Source organism: Suricata suricatta, chromosome 10 (assembly GCF_006229205.1).
Source record: "Suricata suricatta isolate VVHF042 chromosome 10, meerkat_22Aug2017_6uvM2_HiC, whole genome shotgun sequence".
NCBI lineage: Eukaryota > Metazoa > Chordata > Mammalia > Carnivora > Herpestidae > Suricata > Suricata suricatta.
The window spans coordinates 101,098,917-101,115,039 of record NC_043709.1 but is presented as its reverse complement, the minus strand read 5'-3'; the positions used below and the strand labels follow the sequence as shown (position 1 = coordinate 101,115,039).

At 48.3% G+C, this 16,123-nt stretch overlaps 1 protein-coding gene across 3 annotated transcripts in view; it reads left to right on the top strand.

The window, feature by feature from the left end:
* Nucleotides 1-16,123, top strand: part of TEAD4 (TEA domain transcription factor 4) — a 62,124-nt gene that overhangs the window by 13,315 nt on the left and 32,686 nt on the right. For 2 of the 3 annotated variants that reach the window (XM_029955184.1, XM_029955186.1), the window contains exon 2: nucleotides 12,445-12,699. In XM_029955184.1, the coding sequence (XP_029811044.1) occupies nucleotides 12,445-12,699 (255 nt within the window). Of the gene's footprint in view, nucleotides 1-10,532; nucleotides 10,569-12,444; nucleotides 12,700-16,123 lie in introns of those variants that run through there. The other variant, XM_029955185.1, reaches the window with a different exon arrangement.

The following is a 16,123-nucleotide window of genomic DNA, read 5'->3' as shown; positions in this document are numbered from 1 at the left end:
CCCCCCCCCCCCCCCCCCCCCCCCCCGACCATCCTGCCAGGAACCCTCTCGAGAGCCAGCTTCTGTGCCTGCACATTCTGGACACGATTGAACTTGATCCTCGCAACAGTCCCGTGAGGAGATAACTTTATTACCGCTGGAATGTATTCAGGGGGACAGGCTCAGAGAGGTCAAGTAGCCTGCTCGGGGATACTGGCCAGTTGGAGGCCCAGCCAGGATCTGAGCCGGGTCTCTGCCTCCAGAGCCCCAGCAGGCACCCCTCTCCTGGCCTGGTGGGTTGGCTCTTCGTGACTGGTTCCTTCCGATGCATGCTCACACTGCTGGGATGGCGGGGTCCTCCTTTACCCTTTTCCTCACCCCTCCCCACTCCTGTCCTGCCAGGGAGCAAGGTGGGATCAGTGTCTTCACACTGAAACAGGTCAGTGAGGGTGGTGCTGGTTCACACTACGTCTCTGCCAGGCCAGTCTTCTCATCCCTGTTTGAGAGACCAGGAAACAGAAGCTTTGGGGAGGTTACGTAAGTTCCCGATCAGCTGCACAGCTGGTAAGAGGGAGGTTTTTGTTCAGGTTGTACGACGCTGAAGCTGCTCCCGGTGGATCAGGCTTGTGCCGTGCTTTCCCCAGAGCCTCGTGTCTGTTAGCAGAGGAAGTGAGCTCCTCAGCGCTAGGGAGGCCGTTCCTGGGGTGCAATTGGGACACCCAGGTTTTGTGCAGTTTTATTATTTTCACAATAAAAATGTTATATGCATTTATTATTTCAGACCTCCAGCAAGCCTGGGCCAGCCTTCTAAAGTCACACTGGGGCCAGTTTTGAGTACATGGCTCAGTTCAGGCCATGCAGGTCCATTTCTTCGCTAGGTTGTTTCCTCCTTGTTCCCTCTCCGTCCTTTCCTTCCCTAGGGACTCCCCACCCATGTCCCAAACGCTGCAGGCTTGTCTCTTTCATTTCTAGCTATAACTAGGCCCTTTTCGTGTGTCTCCTATATTTTGGGCCCAGGTCTCCTGAAGTGTCTCCTAATCCCTTTCTTTGTCCTCATCTTTTCCCCCTTCTATCTCCTGGTGCACTAAAAAATTGTTGTAAAATTGGTGGAAGCATAGAATTGTCATTTTGTGACTGGCTAATTTCACTTAACATTGTCAAGGTTCATCCATGTTGTAGCTTGTGTCAGTATTTCATTCCTTTTTAAAGGCTGAATAATATTCCATTGTGTGGATACACCACATTTTGTTTGTCCATTCATCTGCTGATGTTCATTGGGGTTGATGTTTCTGTCTTCACTAGATGTGATATTCCCAAGGCCTTGAGTTCAGCATCTATTAAAATCCTACCCGCTCCCCTTAAGATACTCATCTATAATTGTTTAATTTGTTACCCTCCATAGGTACCCCTGATTCTTATTTGGTCCCTATGAGCATCTAGTGCAGTATTTCCCTGTACCTGTGTTTCTGCTCAAAGACACCTTCTTGAATAAATGTTACTGATTTGGGGCTCCTTGGGTGGCTCAGTCAGTTAAGCGTCTGACTTTGGCTCAGGTCATGATCTCATGGTTTGTGAGTTCAAGCCCTGTGTTGGGCTCTGTGCTGACTGCTTAGAACCTGGAGCCTGCTTCAGATTTTGTTTCCCCCTCTCTCTCCTCCCCTCCCCTGCTCATGCTCTATCTCTCTAAAAAATAAACATTAAAAAATTTAAGAAAATATGTGTTGCCGATTGGTTACCATTGAACCCACAGCCAATAGCAGTATTAGTCACGCCTGAGCGAAGCTCATCGGACTCACGTGTCTTCTCCTCAGGGCACATGGCAGCCTTCCTGCAAATAGGAACCCTAGCCGGCACTGCAGCACTGTGCTTGGAGCCATGTTAAACTGCGAAATCAGTAACAAAAAGCATAAAATTGGAAAAGAAAAAGTGGCGCTGAATAGATGGTGAAAAGGACACTTCTGGGCAGTGTGAGTGCTGGGGCCAGAAAGCAGAGTGCAGCCTTGTTCAGCCTCAGGTGGGACGCGTGTGATGATAATTCACACTTCGGCTGTGCAGAACGTGTGCGTATCTGCAAATAACCACAGAAGCGCTACAGGTACTGATGCAGGAGTTACAGGTTTGAGTCAGTAGGCGGATTTGCAGTTACAGAATTTGTGAATGTTCTGTGAATAATAAGGATCTTTGCGGGGAACTCTGGACCCCTGCACCCACTAGGCTGAAGAATGTTGAGGGCAGGACCATGTCATTTGTTACCTTGTACACAATGCCTGGCTTCTAGTAGTTGCTCAATATACAGTTTTGAATGAATGAGAGACTTAAAGGGCTAAAGCCCTTATGGGGTGGTGTTAGGCGTGAAAATAGGAGGGAATATCTTTCTGGCTGGGGAACCTGCTTACCCACATGTGGGTCACCTGGTGTCCTTCCTAGGAGCCAACTCTCCTCTTCGAGAGGCATCCAGGTGATGGTCAGGCAGTTGCACTTGTGTGGCAAGAAAGCTCAGGGCTGACGCTTAGTTCTAGTCCTGGTTTTAATGAGCCATGGGGCCTTTTGGCAGGTTGTTTTTTAGAGCCTTAGTCCCTGTACCTGTAAGGTGGACGGCAACTTTCTCTTCTGGTGTTTTCCTCTCTCACACAAACCTTGGGATGCCCATCTCTCCTACCTGGGACCTTTGCTAGAGGCTGTGGGGGACATGGGGCCCATACGTCTCCAGTTCCCCTTCGCTGGTCCATCCTAGGGCTGGTACCTGTCCCTGTTACTCCCACATGCTGTAGAATCAGACCACTTCTCCCTCCTGTTCACCAAACTGTTGGCACAGAGGCTCAAGCAGCACTGTGAAGGGCAAGAGGCGGTTTGCTGAGGGGAAGGGACTGAGCCTCACCACTTAGAGCTTTGGGCCTTGGGCACCACACTGCATCTGGGGGGCTCCAGCATCATCATCTGCAATGAGTAGTACTAGCCTCCTCAAAGGGGTGTTGGGAGAATTGGAAGAGATATTCTAGTCAAGTGCTTAGCCCAGTGCCAGGCACAGAGTGCGTATGTAAAAACGGTACCTTCTAGTCCTAATATGAAAATAGTTCTCTCTTTGGAGAACAGAATGTCCGTCCCTCAGCGTGCTGGTGCTTCCTGGACTGCTGGGCCTCCCTGCCGCGAGTGTTGGGCCACCTGAACCTGTCCTGCATTCATCTGCCCAGGGCATGGGGGCCATACACTAGGGGAGGAGGTGGCCCTGTGTGTTGGGGAGGTGGGCCTCCCCGCTGAGGCTTAGCCCTGCCTGGAGGATGGGTTCTCTCTCCCTCCTTCCATCTCCCAGCCTCTGCCGTTACCACTAAGCAGCCAGTCTTCTAGGCACCTTGGGGGATGCAAACTCGCCCTGCTCCTCAGACATCGCTGGCTATTGATGTTAAAGAACACATCACCTAGAATTAGGACAGAGACCTCTGAGGAGGCCCTGTGAGTAGTGCAGACCTGAGGCCGTTGTGGGGGGGGCGGTTCCGAGGCAGGCCCTGGCTTGCTGTGAGCCTGCACCTGATTCCTCCGAAGCCGCCCCCTCTCTGTAGCACTTAGCCTCCCCGCCACCATGTAAAGTCTAAGTTCCCTGAGGGCCCAAACCCATCTCTCCAGAGCTGAGTCCCCCAAATAGGTACTTAGGGGGTTTTTAAAAAATATATATTTCGTTTTTTAGATTTCAGCTTTATTGAGGTATAACTGCCTTAAAATTGTAAGATATTTTAAGTGTGCATTGTGGTGATTTGATATTCAGACATTGTGAAAGGATCCCCCCATCTAGTTAATTAACACATCTGTTACCTCATGTCTTTCTTTTTGGTGAAAACATTGAAGCTCTGTTCTCAGCAACCTTCAAGGATGCGATGCAGTGTTACCACCTGTGGTCACCATGTTCTACACTAGATCCTCAGACCTTACTAGCTTGTAGTTGAACCACCTCCCCCCACTTCTCCCACCCTCAGCAGATGGTTATTAAGGCACTGGTGTCAGGAAGGAGGCCCACCTTAAGTAGGAAGACATTGTGAGTAAACTCGGGGTTCAGGGGGTGCTGAGAGGGCTGGAGGGAAGAGTGGGGCTGAGTCTGGGATCCGCTGCTCCTAATTTCCCTCCCTGTTCTTACTAAGAAATGAGGTCAGGGCAGGGAAGGCTTAGAGACCTACCCCAACCCCCTAGATCAGGGAGTGTGCACAGAGCTCTGTGTCGTGTTCTTGTGCAGTGTGTCAGTGTGTGCAGCACCGTTTTGCACTTGTACGGTTGGACCCAGTCTCCAGAGTCTAGTCCAGAGGGAATAGCCAGGTAATGATGGGAGGGCTTGTTTTTGTCTCTGCTCTGAAGTGTATTAATATGTAGGATCCACATTCCCTCCAACATAGATGCTCTATATCCAGAACTGTGGTGGATTGGACAAAGCACCTGGGGTTCAGAGACATAACTCCACTGGCCTTGGTTACCAAGCCTTGTAGATAAGCCCACAAGCCTGAAGAAAGATTTGTGTTCTCAGATTGAGGCAGAAGGGGACCCCTAAATTACTTTTGTTACCCTCTGCTTCCTCTAACTTTATATTTCTGAGACTCACAGTGGGAGATTGGGGTGGTTCTCCTGGAAGGAAATCCTATTTTCTCTTTCTTCTCAGTTCTCACTTACGGAGTCATTGGGATGAAGGTGGTCATTCTTTCCAGGAGCCCCAGGAGAGAAGCATCGGAGTTAGAGCTAGGGCATCTATATGCAGGATGTCAGGGCCCACAGGTCATGAGGACCCTGATGGAACTGGAACCTTTAGCCTGGATCCTAGAGCTCTTGGAGTCAGTTGGGAGAAGAGGGGCAGAGTGAACCATTCTACCCTCATAATCAGGCAGAAGACTTGGGGCCCCTCTGAATTGTCCCTCCTTTACTCTAGATGACACCAGGCAAGTCTCATAAACTTTGAGTTTCAATCTCCATCACTTTCGATTTCGGGTTGGAGCATGGGGAGGAGGTTGTAACATGCATTGACCCTCAACAAGTTAGAGATATTGTGATAAAAGGAAATGAGTGATAGATTTGTTTTTGACTGAGGAAAGAGAATTAGTGGGCTAACAGATAGTACCTAAAGTAGGGTAACATCTATCTCAATTCCCAACATTGAGCCAGGAGAGTTGGGGGGCTGTGCTAATGTATAAGAAATCATTGAGTGCTCAGGTAGCTCGCAGACCAGTGGGGAAGTAGGTGAACACAGACCAGGTACCATCCCGTGTTGAGTTGCATCTTGGGGGTTCTGCAGGCTAGGGGGAGAAGGGTAGAGCTTAGTGGTCCCTGATGGCCATGGAAGGATACTGAAGGGGTGGGCTTTTGAGCAGGAGATGGGAATTTTGATGGAGGCCCTGGAGCAGGCGGGGTTGGGACTACAGGGGATGAGATCTTGTTCTTCAACTTTCTCAGGGCAAGCCATTTGCCCTCCTTGAGTCTTAGTTTCTCCATTTATAACCTGAGGATCCTGATCCCCTTCTTGTCCTGAAAGTGTTTTGGGGGAGTTTATTGTTCTCATTATTAAAAAGATCTTAATAGAAGACCGTAAGTTCTAATTCTGAAGATTCCTCAGTAACTGGCAACTGTGGTCCCTAGGGTGGAGCTGAGTGTTGTTTGGGACCAGAGATGGCATTGGGTGGGCCATCTGGTGGGCTTTTGGGTGGGGCTGGGGGCAGAACCAGAGGCCTCCAGGCCAGGCCCTGGAAGCCAAGCCAAGGATTATTTTTATTTCTCTGTTCATGGCACATGGCCCAGGCATAACTGCCATCTGTCCTCCCCTCCTGCTCTGGTCCTGGCAGGCCCACGGGGTCATTGTGGAGGGTTTGGGGAAGGAGGGGGAGTGGGGCTCCTTCCCTGGACTGGTGTTGGCTTATCCTTCATTCTGCTAGCTGCAGGGCCTAGGCTGTGTGGGAGGTTTGCCTGGGGAGGGGAGGCAGCTGCCAGGCCTGGGGCCGTGGGCGGTGAGGACAGGAGAGGCCAGCCAGTGAGAGCTATGGCCTGGGGGCAGCAGGACCACACAGGGCTGGGAGCAACTCGGTTTCAGTAACCAATCCTTTCAGTAACAAATCTGATGGCTTGGGGCCTTGGGTGACCCCCTGCCCGGCTTCCTCTGGGATGGACCCAGTCTTGGGAACACAAAGCGCAGGTCCTCAGAAACCTCACTTGTGGGGCAGCGTCTGGTTTTCCCCAGGTCTGGTGTTCCACTGGGCTGCCTTGGGCCCAACTGAACGTGCTGACTTCACCTGGCTGGTCTAGCTCAGCTTCAGAGAAGGAAGGGCCCAGAGACCCCAGCCTCTAGTCTTCAGAAGGGTCCACGTGGTTTCAGGAAAGTTAGGCCTCCCTCCTTTCCTTCTGTCCTTTCTGGCCTTCGGAGCACTCTCTGCCTGCCGTGGGGTATCCATCTGTGTCTAGTGCCAGGTCCTAGAAGAGAATCTAGGCTGAAGCTAGACCATATAAGACAAGTATTAATATTATTTATTAATTAACATTAATCAATATTAGCTTAAGGTATAGGTGTCTGTTAGGTCCATTTAGGACTAAATTTAGACCTTGCACATAAGGCATTATTTGTAGCTTAGATAATGATGGTGACAATATAGCTCCTACTGAGGACTGACTCTGTGTCAGGCCCTGTGCTAGTTAACATCTGATCTTGTTGACCAGCATATGGGATATCTCTCCATGGTAGATCAGTTCTCCAGCCTTCTTTGAGCAAAGCCACAGGTGAAATGGTAGGAGAGGTCCCAGAAGAAGTAGAGGGCCTGGGCAGCAAATGTGAGCCACAGACACTGTAGGACACACAGGATCTTAGATCCCAGTCTAAGAAATGGATGAATTTGACTATTTTCACATAGTTGCTTATAACACTGGAACCAAAACCAGTCTTTTGATACCCAGTGATCACATCACACTTTCATTTTACAAACCCTCCAAAATAAATCCGAAAGGGGTTAACATAGCACCCAAGCTCTCCCTCTGGTGTGCTAGAGTTCAGACATTTACTGATATTTTTTTGGCTTCCTGACACAGAATACATTCTCCCCACAGAGAAATCATTACTTCACAAAAACACTTAGCATATATCCACTCATGTGTTCATTCTTTTGTACCCCAGCATTGTGCGACGTGCTGAGGACTTAGAGAAAGACAACCGTCCCCACCCTCGTGGAGTCTGAGGTACGGTGGAGGCCCATCATTCGTGGGAGCCAGAGGGGTCAGATATGTAAAACATGGGGACCTGTTGGAGCTCAGAGGAGGGTGCCTAATCCAGACTTGAGGTCCGGGTCATCCTCCCAGAGGAAATGACATTTTCGCTGGGCCTTAAAGAGTTGTAGGAGTTAGGTGAGCGAGGGATGGGGAGGAAAGCTGCAGGCAGCCAGCCCTTACAGGTATGGACAAAGAGCTTCCCATGTGAATTGAGTGTGGGGATTGGGAGCAGGTGCAAAGAAGGGAGTAGTATAGAGGACAGTGCAGATGCATGGAAGATATGGCAGGAGAGCAGGGATCAGCTGATGAAGGGGCTTATAAAATCCTATTGTGGAACATATAATTTTATATAAGATCATGGGAAAGCCATTGAAAGATTTTAAGTAGAGGAATCACACGATCAAATTTGCATTGTAGGAGAATCACTGTGGCTGCAGTGACAGATTATGGAGTCTACACGGGGTTGGCACAGTCATCCAGGTGAGCTGTAGGGGAAGCTTGGATTAGGGCTCAGATAGAGAAGTGGCTTCAAGAAGACTTTTAGGAGATAGATAGCATGTGGTTGTTACTTATTTATTGAGGTAAGAGGGAAAAGTCAGAATACACTTTTAGATTTCTGGCCTCTGGCTGGATGGTGGTGCTCTTTTCTGAGAGACACAGAGGAAGAGGAGGACCAGGATTCACTGGCAAGCTGGAAATTTGGTTTAGGACATGTTGAATTTGAGGAGCTTTGGAGAAGTCTGATTAGAGCTGCCTGGTAAGTGGTTGCCATATATGCCTAAACGCAGGAAGGACGTATAGATTGGGGAATCAGAAATATACAGTGGGAGTGATACTGTGGGTGGGGTTCCCCCAGGGGGTAAGTATGGAGTTTTGAAAAGAGAGGTCAGGTCAGAGCCCTGAGGAAAATGTGTAGGGAATGGGTCTGGCAGAATATGAGGCCAAAGAGAAGAAAGGAAGGTGAAACAGTGAGTTAAGACATCTTGAGAATGGTCTTTGTTCTTTGTCTATTTTGAGAATCAGTTTGCTAAGTTTTATAGAAGACCTTATAGAATTTTAAATGGTAATTTCATTGAAATTATGATATTTTGGGTAGAGATTCAACATCTTTATTTTCCCATCCAGTAACACAATTTTCCTCTCCATTTATTTATTTTATGTCTTTCAAAACCATTATGATTTTCTTTGTCTCACCTATTGTTAGATATGGTAAATTATGACTTTGGTTTATAAATGGAATATTTTTAGAAATTAGTAAGGTATGACACCTTACTTCTGATATCAAAGAATGTAATGATAGTTTGTCAAATCCCTTCAGTCTTCTGTTGTAATTCCTTATCATAATGACAGTTTACTTATTTTTTTCCCAATATTTAGATCTCTTTTTCTTGTCCTACTGCATTGGTTAGGACTCTAGTATAAATAGTGAGTGTAAATGTTGAAAGTGCTATCAATATTTTACTTCTGACTTTCAGGTAATGCTTCTAGTGTTTAATGAGTAAGTGTTGTGGGGCACCTGGGTGGCTCAGTCAGTTAAGCGTCCAGCTTTGGCTCAGGTCATGATCTCAGGGTTCGTGGGTTCGAGCCCCATGTCAGGCTCTGTGCTGACAGCTAGCTCAGGGCCTGGAGCCTGTTTCAGATTCTATATCTCCCTCTCTCTCTGATCCTACCCTGATCGTGCTATCTCTGTCTGTCTCTCAAAAATAAATAAAAAACATTAAAATAGTTAAAAAAAAATCAGTAAGTGTTGTGCAGGTTAAAGTTGTGGTCACCAGTCCCAACGTGTGGGAGGAGCAGGGTAAAGGGGTGAGAACATCCTCACCAACAAGCCTCCAGCACCAGTTGGGTGTCCTACAATTCAGTTCTGACACTGTCTACCTGGAGGTGTGGCTTATCCCACAGGACTGCCCCTCAACCCCAGGTATGAGTGGCAAGCCCAGGTTATCACTGGCTCTACACTGGAAATTCCAACAACCCCTCGGGTGCGATTGATTTGCTGGAGTGGCTCGTAGAATTCAGAGAAACACTTTACTTACTAGATTACTGGTTTATTACAAAAAAATATATAACTCAGGAACAGTCCAGTGGAACAGTTACATAGGGCAAGGTCAGGGGGAGGGCATAGAACTTCCATAACCTCTGCAAGTATGTGCCACTCTCCAAATCTCCACGTCTTCACCAACTCAGAAGCTCTCTGAAGCCCCTCCTTTTGGGTTTTTATGGAGGCTTCTTTACATAGACACAATTGATTAATTTACTGGCCATTGGCAATTAATGTAACCTCTAGTCCCGCTCCCTTCCCTGGACTTTGCAGAAGGGGTGGTGGTGTGGGACTGAAGGTTCCAACCCTCTAATACATGGTCAGTTTTCCTGACCACCAGCCCTCATCCTTAAATGCATTCCAAAAGTCACCACATTCACAGAAGATGACACCTTTATTGCTCTCGTTCTCGTCTCTTAGGAAATTCCAAGGGTTTTAGGAGCTCTGTGCTAGAAACTGGGACAAAGACCAGGTACACATTTCTTATTATAAACCACAACATCACAGTGGGTTTTTGGACGGGGCTATTTGTCACATTCAAGGAAGTATCTTTGTTTATAGAATTTACTAGGTATTTTTTTATTGTGACTGGCTCTGGAGTTTTAGCAAATGCATCTTCTGAATTTTATGGTTCAGAAACATGGTTTTTCTTGTGTGTGCATAAATGCACGTGTGTGTACTCCATGACCAAACTTAGTCACCATTATTGTTGTTACTGTTTTTATATAGTTTGTATTGTTTAGATTCATTTTTATTTTTAACTATTACTTTGCTCACCTCTCTTCCATGTGTGTCGTGTTGTCTTTTCCTAGAAGCTCCCTTTAAAAAAATACCTCCTTTACTGTTTTTTCTTGTTTTTTTTTTTCTTTTTTTAGGGAGGGTCTGTTGGTAGTAAATTCTCTCCATCTTTGTCTAAAAATGCTTTTTTAAAAAATGTTCACTCGAATGATATTTTGGTTGGGTTTTTAATTCTGGGGTAACAGTTGTTTTTCTCTCAACAGTTTGGAGACATTTCCTTGGGTCCTCCTGTGCACAGTTGAGAAGCCCACTGTCTTCATGTACAGTAACGTCATAGTCCTTCCTCTGTAGGTGATGTGTCTTTTTTCACTCTGGATGCTTTTAAGATCTATTCTTTGTTTTTGGTATTCTGCAGTGTCCTTATAATATGTGTTTATTTTATTTGAATTTGTCCTGGTTAGGACTCAGTATGGTTCCTTAATTGGAAGATTCATGTATTTCATTTTTTCTGAAAATTTTCCTTGCCATTATCTTTTCAGATGTTGTTCTACTTCATTTTCTGTGTTCTCTCTTTCTGGAATGATAATTGCAGGTATGTTGAAGTGCCTTATTTTGTTCGCCTTGCTTGTCATCATCACGACAAAAATACATTTCTCAGTAATATCTTCAGATCTGTTTTCCAGGTTATCTGTTTTTTCTCTAGATGCATCTCATGTGCCGCTAATCTCAGTTAAACATGAGTTTTAACCTCAGTGACTAAAATACTTTTTCTCAGTGTCCTATTTGGTTCTTTTTCTAGTCTACTTTGTGTTTTCTGATTGTGTCTAATTCTTTCTCATGTTTTCAATTCCTTGTTTAAGTCAATAATTATTTGAAATACCATTACATAATACTTATTATCTGATAGTTCAGTTATTTCTAGTTCTTGGGCTCTAATCCTATTGAATCTTGATCATGGTGGATGTCCTTTTTCTTTGTTGTAATTTTGCATTTTGAGAACCTCTTTAGTAAGGGTTTATCTTTGGGAATTCTCTGGGTTAAGACTGTCCTTTCAGAGATTTTTTCATAGCCATGGACCACTATGTATTATTAATGAATTGGCTAGGAATTCCTGAGTAATGTAAAATTCAAATCTCAAATCCATCCAAGGGCAGGGCAGGCCTTTGGTTACAAATAATTAGGAAAGACATTTTTTTTTTTTTTTTTACCTAGGACTTAGGCAGACTATCTTCCTTGTCATATTTTGTCAGTATTCTGTCTTTTCGCTGAGGATTGAGGTATAGTTCTGAGTTCCAACCTCCCTGTATCTGTCAGGTCTAAGCTGTCATCTGAATGGTCATTACCAGTGGCCTCATTACTAACGTCAGCTACCTTCTTCTGACTCCCAGGGTTACTGTAGTTACAGCTCATTTACTTATTCCTTTAGAGTTCTTTCATTTTGAAATTATTTTTTAAGTTTATCCTTTTTATTTTGAGAGAGAGCATGTATCTGCCAGCCAGGGAGGGGCAGAGAGAGGTGGGGGAGGAGAGAATCCAAGCAGGCTCCGTGCTGTCAGCGTAGAGCCTGATGCTGGGCTCAGTCCCATGAACCACAAAATTATGAGCTGAGCCGAAATCAAGAGCTGGATGCTTAGCTGACTGAGCCACCCAGGCTCCCCTTGACTACTTTAGATACCTCATATATGTGAAAACCTAAAGCATGTGTCATTTTATGGCCGGCTTTTTTCACTCAGCCTAATGTCCACAAGGCCCATCCACACTGTAGCATGTGACAGACTTTTCGTCCTTTTTCAGACTGATTAATATACCATTTTATGTATATACCACATTTGGTTTGTCTATTCATCTGTCCATGGGTATTTGGGCTGCTCCCACCTCTTGGTTATTGTTTGTGAATAATGCTGCTGTGAACACGGGGGTACAGATATCTCTTCAGGACCCTGCTTTCAGTTTTTTTAGATGTATATCCCAAAGTGGAATTTCTGGATCATATGGTAGTTTTATGTTTGATTCTTTGAGGAACCTCCATACTGTTTTCCATAGTGGTTACTATTTTACATTTTTTCTACTGGTGTACAATAATTTGCATCCTTTTGGTCCCCGGTTGACTGGATGGCAGAACATCTGTTGGTCCTCTATCCTTGTCCCCTGTAGGCTTCTCAGTCCTGTCTGGGTTCTCAGAGCTGTGATCGGAAAGTGCCTCTGATGTTTGTGCTCACTTGACAGGGTGGGAAGCTGGGCTCTGCAGAGGGGACACGACCTGCCCCGGGTTCCAGGCCTCCTGATGCTCCCAGATCTTTCAGTTTACTCCTTTTTCCCTGGGTTCCTGGCCTTTTCCCTCTGAACCCCTGTGCTGTGGGTGGCCAAGCAAAGAAGGGTAACTGATCGCGGGGCTCAGCACTTCCCGGGGTATCCTGTGCCACAGCGACACAGTTCTTCCACCAAAGCTGAGGTTTCTGCCCCAACAGGTCCAACGGGCGCTCCTCCAAGCAGAGCCTTGGAGGGCAAGGCCGGCACCATTACCTCCAACGAGTGGAGCCCTCCTAACTCCCCTGAGGGGAGCACAGTCTCTGGGGGCAGCCAGGCCTTGGACAAGCCCATTGACAATGACGCGGAGGGTGTGTGGAGTCCGGACATCGAGCAGAGCTTCCAGGAGGCCCTGGCCATTTACCCACCCTGTGGCCGCCGCAAGATCATCCTCTCGGACGAGGGCAAGATGTATGGTAAGGAGCCTGTTGGGATGGAGTGGCAGGCCCTTGCCCTCATGGTCCATCTCTGGAAACAGGGCCCAGGCAAGGGGCCAGGCACAGCAACCTTGGGGTTCTTCAAGTAATGGAAGGGGGAATGACCACTGGGCATTTATCAGGTGGACACTGCTTCCACTGACCTGGATTCTCTAGGCATGGGAGGGTGTGTGAGGAGAAGCCCTTGAGTGGGAGAGAGGCTGTGGTAGTAGAAGACTTGGGAAAGGGGAAGAACACCTCCCCTCCCCCCAGAGCAGACTGGGAAAATCCCGTAAGCTGCTCCCCAGGCAGATGCCTCATCAGCTTCCAGCTCCCCACCTTGACTGTGAGGGGAGGTTAGGAAGGTTCATTCATGCACTCACTCAGTCATGAGGCTTTGTGTGCCAGGCCTAAGCAGGGAAGACCTGGCCCCTGCTCACAATATGGTGGGGGTAGCGGGGTGAGCACACACATATCTGTGCAACAAGGCAGATGTGGAGTGTTCCAGGAGAGAGTCAAGCAGAGTGCTGTAGACCTTTCCCCCGGGAAATGTCTGGTAGAGTTCAGAGTGATCTGGAAACGCTTGATCTCTGTGAGTGGCTGAGGATGCAGAACATACAGAGATACTTTTTGTCCAGTGGCCATGTGGGAAGGACCAAGCAGTCTGCCTGGGGCTATGCTGACCTTTGGATGGAAGAGAGGTTACATGGGAAAGTAAAACAAAATCAAAAACTAAGGAGCTGTTGGGAGGCCCAGGTCAGGCTTCCATTCCCAGTGGAAAGTCTCCCGGGACCCTCAGCTTGAAACACTGGTCTTGGGCAGGAGATGGGAGGATTTCTGTAACTGGCTGGCACCCTTGATAACAGGGCCCTGCCTGGCTCCCAACAAAATGGCTCCAGGCCAGGCACCCACTCCCAGAGGTCTCCATTCAGGTTCCCTCTGCCCTATCCAGCGCTGGCGCCCCTCACCCCCAACACAGTAAAGGGTGCTGTGTAAGGGGTTTGTGGGGGCTGGCTGCATTCATCCCAGTGGGCTGCTGTGAGAAATGACCACAGACTGGAGGCTTAACAAGGCAAAGATTTATTCTTTCACAGTTCAGGGGTCCAGAAGTCTGAAGTCATGGTGTCTGTAGAGTTGGTTCCTTTTGGAGGTTCTGAGGCAGGATCTGTAGCTTCTGGGTCTCACAATCTGTGGCCTTCCTTGGCCTGTAGCTGCATCGCTCCAGTCTGTGACTCTTTTGTTTCACAGCCATCTTCCCTGTGTGTCCTGACCTTTTATAAGGATACTAGTCACACCTAATCCAGTTTCCTGTTTACAAATTAGGTCATATTCTGAGGTTCTGGGTGGACAAGAATTCGGCGGGGCGGGGGGGGCACTGTTCAACTCAGCAACTGGGACTGAACACGTGTCCTGTGGGGGGTGTAGGGCTCTTACAGCACCTGGTACTCACTCTTTACCTGTAGCCTTTCCTGCAAGGCCACAGTGATTCCTCCCTTTCTTTTACTTGTTGGGAAAGCAAGGTCCTGGCAAGGTGGACCCTGGATCTCGTCCTTAGGCCCCAGTTACAAGTTCTAACTGCTCATCTCTCCTCACTAGCCTCACTGCTGTGGCTTTGCTGGGCCCCTACAGAGTCTTTTACTTTTGTTGGTGTCCATGCCCTATGTCGCCCTCCCCCTACCACCCCTGCTCTAACCATTTCCTGCTCTGGTGGTTGTTTCTTAGTTTTGGCCCCTTTGGAAGCTTTGTGAAGAAGATGGCAGATGTCTAGGGAGCACCCGTTGGGTGCTAGATGTAGGATCGAGTGCTTTACTAGGTTCATCCCATAGAGCTGGAGAGGAATGGAGAACTGGTATTTTAGGCTCTTTCTACTACTTTGGTGGAGAATGGGATGGGTAGTGATCAGGTGCTGAGGTGCGAGAGCAAGAAGGGGTGGACTAAAAGTGTGTATGGTAAAGTATAGATGTAACACAAAATTTACCCTTTAATCATTTGTAAGTGTACAGTTCAGTGTATTCACATCGTGGTGCAGCCACCAGCCCCATCCGTCTCCAGAACTTCATCTTTTTCAGGCTCCGTACCCACTGAACGCTACCGCCCATCCCCTCCTCCCCCCAGGCCCTGACAAGCAGCATTCTGCTGCCTGTCTCTACGGATGCTACTGCTCTGGGCACCTCAGAGAAGTGGAATCATGCAGTGTTGTCTGCCCCTTTGTGACTGGCTTAGTTCCCTGGGCGTGATGTCCTCAAGGCTCCTCCACATTGCAGCCTGTGTCAGAACTTCCTTTTCGAGACTGGATAACTTTCCTCCGTATGGACAGACTACAGTGTGGACGTCTGGGGGATTGCTTAGTTTTATTTAGTGGTTATGGGTAGGTGTTTCTCTCCCCACTTCACACATAAAGGAATTGGGTGAAGAGACTTTATTGTCAGTCAGCAGACGATTGTGACTGAGCCAGTTTGGGGAGTGCAAGCCTGTGGGCCTCTGGCAGGTTTCGGTTGGAATTCTGTTTGGCTGGAGGGGAGCTGATGAGTGGCAGGGAAGCAGTATGAAAACGGTGTTTGGCAAACCACCCTGGCCGTGTTCATGGCCTGTTTGCGGTTCTCCTCCTGTGTAGAGAGACAGGGAGGGGAATCACACAGGGGAGGATCTGGGAGGGAAGCAGTAGGGGAGGGGCTCAGGGGCCAGGGAGGGAGGTTAATCATGTCGAGGAAGATAGGGGCTCTCAGTGGTCTCTGACATCCTTTATCACTTCAATCTTTTCAAGGGAAAGCCGGGAGGAATTCTAACCTCTGGTTGCAGATGCAGAGATAGAAGCTCAGAGAAGCCAAGAGTTTTCTCTCAGAGTCTCTTAGGTAGTAGGTGGGAGAGCCAGAGGTAGAACCAGTTTCCCTGCCTCCAAGCGAAGTGCTCCTGCATCACCCAGAATGGCCTTTGTGTGCTCTGTGAAGCCTGCCCCGCCTGTTCTCCCTCCCTGCACCCCCTCCTCCCGGCTTGGCCCGGGCTCCAGGTGGGTCAGGCTCTGGGCAGGGGCACTGGATGTTGCCACACAGTGTCTGATGACTCACCCGGCCCCCACAGCACCTGTCCTCCCTGACTACAGATCCTGCTGGGGTCCAGACGCTGGCTTATCCCCATCTCCTCTTACCAGGCATGGGGGCTGAGCCAGGGCAGGACCTCGCAGGGAGTTAGTGCAGGGGCCCTCAGCAGGGGCTGCTGTCCAGCTGGGAGGTATATATAGCTCTGAGCTCAGCCCCGTGTGTGGGATGGGACCCGGGAGGTGGAGGAAGAGGGACAGGCTGCCAAGCTGACTCAGACCTCACCTCACTCTGGCTGCTCTCTTCCATCTTCTCATCTTCTCCTGGGGACCCACCCTTGCCATCCCCCAGTGCCTGAGCCCCTGAGAGCCCCCGCTCTGTCCACACCC